Source organism: Pinus tabuliformis, chromosome 4_1 (assembly GCF_031772625.1).
Source record: "Pinus tabuliformis cultivar Carrire ecotype Pingquan chromosome 4_1, CPIR1, whole genome shotgun sequence".
In the NCBI taxonomy this organism is placed as follows: domain Eukaryota; kingdom Viridiplantae; phylum Streptophyta; class Pinopsida; order Pinales; family Pinaceae; genus Pinus; species Pinus tabuliformis.
This window is the reverse complement of record NC_142303.1, coordinates 308002915-308007935: the sequence shown is the minus strand read 5'-3', so window position 1 is coordinate 308007935 and position 5021 is coordinate 308002915. Positions and strand designations below refer to the sequence as shown.

The window sequence follows — 5021 nt, the reverse complement described above, 5'->3', positions numbered from 1 at the left end:
GAAAAACATTTCTCATTAAAAAAATAATTTTTTTAATAATATTTAGTTTTATAAAACGGTTTAAAATTCTTTCCCATTTTACACTTGCACCAAAAATGTGTAAAGTTTAAGTCTCTTTTCCATATTAATGATAATATTTTTTCATTTCACCATTATATAAATATATTAAAAAAAACCAAATTCAAATTTCCATCCTCTCCTGTATTACACTATACAATATTTTAATTCACATTAAAACAGACATAACAAAAGTAAAAAATCTCTCTATCAATTAAATAACTTAAAAATGAAACCATACAAACTTCGAAACAATATTTGTCATTTATAAATAAATTGGGAGAAATTCCAAAAAATACAAAAAATTGTTATTATTCATAGCTGTGAGCTGTTGCAGTCACAATACAACCCCTGGTCTTACAATGCCTCTAAAATTACAACTGCCTCTATTCTGGATGTAAGAGGAAATCCGCCACTGAGTATTATTCCAACCAAACACAAATACAGAGCAACATCCCATTCCCCAGGATTTCTGCTAAATCTCAAGAAACTATTTCAGACCTACACGAACAAAAATTCACGGCAAAACAGAAGGCCCAGAATCTTAGGCAGCTTGAAGGGGCCGAGAGAATTTACCAAAACAGTCAAGGCCAGAGGCACATTCTTGGCATTCGTCGAAATTAGTTACAGGAAAAGATTTGCTAATTGATGCCACGAAGAACTCCAACTTTGTGCCCCGCCGAATAACTTCAGAGATGCTGAAATAGAAGATCCACATCTTGACACTGACGCCATCGAGATCTTTGAGGATACCGGTGCTGATCTTGCCTGTGATTTTCTTTTCGTAGTAGAGTTCGTATGAATCGATGGTGAAACTGCAGGATGAGCTCAGGTACGCTTCGAAGCTTCCGTCCGAGGTATCCAGTGTGTAGCTCTCCACATTGGTGGGCAGAAGTCCGATGGGGAAATCATATTCCTCCAGTTCCTGGTAAGCCGTCTTCTCCGATTCACATTGCTGAATCAAAAAGCAACAGCAGATCGATAGGAAAGCGGCAATCAAAATCGAAATGTAGCTACATTTGGCCTCCCCAGCCCTGTGTGCCAGCGACCTCATTCTTTTTGTTAACGAAAGTTGGGGATGGGATTCGAACAGTCGACTGTTCGGAATTTGAGTACTTTGTTGTACATATAGGGAAGGGATCGGTGAGAGATAATATTTAATATTTGCCATTTAAGATTTGAGATCTGGCACCTTGGAACCCTCTTCCCCACCTACCATTCTCCTAACAGACTCTCACCTTCTAATCCCTCTTCTCCACCTACTATTCCTTTGACTAAGCTAAGGCTATCTCTCAAAAGACAAGGGTCATAAAGTCTTCATGTTACTTGCTTTGGAAATATGTTGGTTTTTTAAAATAGAAAGATCATTGCATATCATAGTTGTGTTTATTAAGTTTATGTTAAGGTGTTTATGGTATTTTTTATTAAGTTTATGTTAAGGCGTATATGGTATTTTTTAAACATAGGTACATTTGTATGTGTTTTTGTTTATTGTTATTTGTTTTTTTAATTTAATTTTATTATATTAAAATATATGTTTTTTGTTGGTTCGAAACGCGTCGACAAAAGATTAATTATGTGATTTCGCCGAAGATTATCTAAACAATGTTATGGATCACAGAAGTCTAAATTCCTTAATATATGTTTTTTTTAGTCTTGTGATATAAGTTAGAATCGTCTATTTCATACTCACATGACATGGGATTGGAATGTTGGTGTCATGGGTTGGTAATGGTTAGTGATATGAGGTCAATTCTAATGGCTACCACTATAATCTCTAAGTGTCTCTAAGTGTCTACTTATGCCTCTTCCCCAAACACAAATAAATCAAGAAATTTGAACATCCACTATCTTGATATATAACACTTTTAGGAGATTTGAACCTCCACTATTTTGATATATAACACTTTATTATTACATGTATGACTAATTACACTATTTCCCAAAAATAATATTATATATATCAAAACATATTTCTTTAATTTTCTAAAAATCTAACTTTTATAATTATTATTTGAAAATTGTATATTTCAATAAATTTAATATTATTTTGCTATATCAAAATTAGTTACATCTAAACTTAAACTAAAATCTCTATAATAAAAAATAAATAAATAAATAGCCAGTCCACATAAATAAATAAATTTTCAATCCGAGCCCTTTTAACAATAAATTATCATCAAATACTCATTTTCAATATCTCTATATATAACAATCTAACAAAAAAAAATACCAAAAACAATATTCAATATTTATTCTCTATTTCAATATAATCAATAAAATAAAATATAACATGAAATATTAAATTTATATTTTAATATTTTTGTTATATATATATATATTAAACGTTGTTTTTTTATATTAAACGTTGTTTTTTAAAATTATAATTTTTTATATTATTATATATATCCCATTATTAATAGGTTATATAAAATTGTTAAAATCATAAATTAATAATATTTATAAATTAAAAAGTGAAGAATTTTACTTAAGTTTATGAAAAAAAACAAGATTTTTATTATATAATGTCAAATATCTCTATATATAACCATATAACATAAAATACAATACCAAAAATATGATTCAATATGTATTCTTTATTTCAATATATTCATAAAAGCATGACCTGAAAATTTAATTTTATATTTTTATATAAGACATACATACTTTATCTCAGGTTTTGAACCTGTGACCTTTTAAGAGGAAACACATGCTCTTTGCCATTACCACCAACAAAGCCTCTATATCATTTATATAATAGACATCTCAAACTCTATTATATGTTCTCAATTATGTTAAGTGTCTTTATGTTACACAACATTATAAACATTGTTTGTTTTTTTGTCAATGGTCTAGTTACCTAGTGGCAAAAGATCTTGACTTAGTTGTATATAATGTAATTTTTTGATTCAATAATAGCATTTGAAACTTACAATAACAACAACAACAACAAAAAACATAATTATTTTTAACATAAATTTCAACTTTTAATATATAACTGCAATTAAAAATATTTTAAAATATTATATGAAAATCAAATCCCTATCATCCATCTAATAATTATTAAACATTAAATTAAAATTTTAACAATCCTATTTCAAAATAAACATTTTTATAAATATAATATACTAACATTTTCTTAAATGGTCAGTCTCATGCCAAATTCAATGATACCATTGTAGTAAAAATTAAAAGTCTCATTTTTCCATATTCAAATTGAAAATAAAAAGAAATGTAAAACCCGTCAGTTCACTCGTGCGATCCCATTTTCAACTTCAAGAGAGAGTGGAGGCTCTTTTCGTGTAGTTTATATATCATTTCAATTATCTCAATATTTACCTTTACTTTTGTAAGTCAAATTTCTATTCATAATTTCAAATCTCAATATTTACCTTTTAAATTGAATAAAGTATGTATTTATTATTACTTTTTTATTAAATAATTAATATATATCTTATTACTTTTTTATTAAATAATATATGTATATGTTAATTTTTTTCTAAAAAAATCTCAACTTTTAATTTTTTTAAAAGGGGTATCAGTACAAAAAAAGAAATTATGTCAGTACACACAAGTGTATTCAGTTACTATTCCAAATGTGGCCACATTTGGCAATCAACTAACTGCATAAAATAGTGATTCAATAACTGAGCTTCCACAAAATGAGTAAAATCATGACATCGAGCATATAACCATGAACCCAAATCACAGATTAAAATTTTCGCCAATGATTAGAAGATCGGAACTGATGCCACCAAATCTATGAAATCCAACTATAAAAGGAGGTCATAGCATACCCATCGTCATACACCACAAGTAAGAACCAAAGCTCAATGGTGATTCCATAAGAAGTGTAGCCTGTGGAGATCCCACCACTATAGGGCCACCGACTTTTCCAAATCTCTCCAAAGACCCGCCATCATACTCTACATAGCCAAGCTACAGCTCGACAATGTATGTAGAAAAGTGGAAGCCTGCAAAAACCCTATACATGCAAACTTATCAAATCAACCACCTAAATTATATATTTAAGTTTAGGGAAAAATTATATATTTTTAATTATTTAAATTATTTAAATAATAAAATGTTGTATAATTTGATATCTGAATGGTAGAGGACACTAAAATATAATAGTTTAATATAATAAAAATTATATATATATATATATATATATATATAATAAAATGTTGTATAATTTGATATCTGAATGGTATTTTTCTTAAGTTAGATTTGGTAGTGATATTAAAAAATGGTTTTTAATGTTAACTCTAAATTAAATTATTTTTCAAATTCAAATTTATGGAGATTTTAAGAGTGTGATTTAATGAATGAAAGGAGAATCCAATTTTCACTTTACAACCTCTCTTGCATGACATTTGATACTAAAGTTAGTGTTTTATAATATATTTTTTAAGGCATATTCACAGATAAAGAAAAAATGTAGGCATGGTATCAAAGGCTAGAGTGGCATTGGAAAATATGATCTAAAGGCCACTCATCTTACCCACTCTTGCGAACATGTTTATGCTCCTTGGTTTTAATTTTCATTTTCTTATGATTTAGCTTTGTGATTAATGTTTCTCTTTTATGGAAAGACAAAATGAACTCTTCTATTAAGAAGAATTTTAATATATATAAATAGTTATATTTTTATGAAAATTTTGAGGAAAATTGTGGATGATGCATCAATAGCATAGACTCTAGCATAGACTCTAGTTTAAGTTAATTTGAAATGAAAATTTAGATTTGTATGAGAAAATTTAGATTTGTATGAGACAATTTTAGGACTAAAGCTAAAAGTTTATAAATGTTTTTTTGAATGATGTCTAAGCAATTATTATTGTAATTTTTATTTTATTAATAAAATTACTAAATATTTTACATTTAAAAATAAATAAATAAAACAAAACAAAACAACATACAGCTAATTATTACTTAATAATTCCAAAAATAAATATACATCC

At 27.6% G+C, this 5021-nt stretch overlaps 1 protein-coding gene across 1 annotated transcript; it reads right to left on the bottom strand.

Moving 5' to 3' along the window:
* Nucleotides 1-333: 333 nt before the first annotated feature.
* LOC149175512 (uncharacterized protein At5g01610-like) lies at nucleotides 334-1222 on the bottom strand. Its single transcript, XM_089422858.1, has one exon. The coding sequence runs from the start codon at nucleotides 1109-1111 to the stop codon at nucleotides 602-604; it is 510 nt and encodes a 169-aa protein (XP_089278984.1). The 5' UTR covers nucleotides 1112-1222; the 3' UTR covers nucleotides 334-601.
* Between the last annotated feature and the right edge of the window lie 3799 nt (nucleotides 1223-5021).

Coding starts and splice junctions, on each gene's coding strand:
- LOC149175512 (XM_089422858.1), bottom strand. CDS start 1,111: ATGAGGTCGCTGGCACACAGGGCTGGGGAGGCCAAATGTAGCTACATT.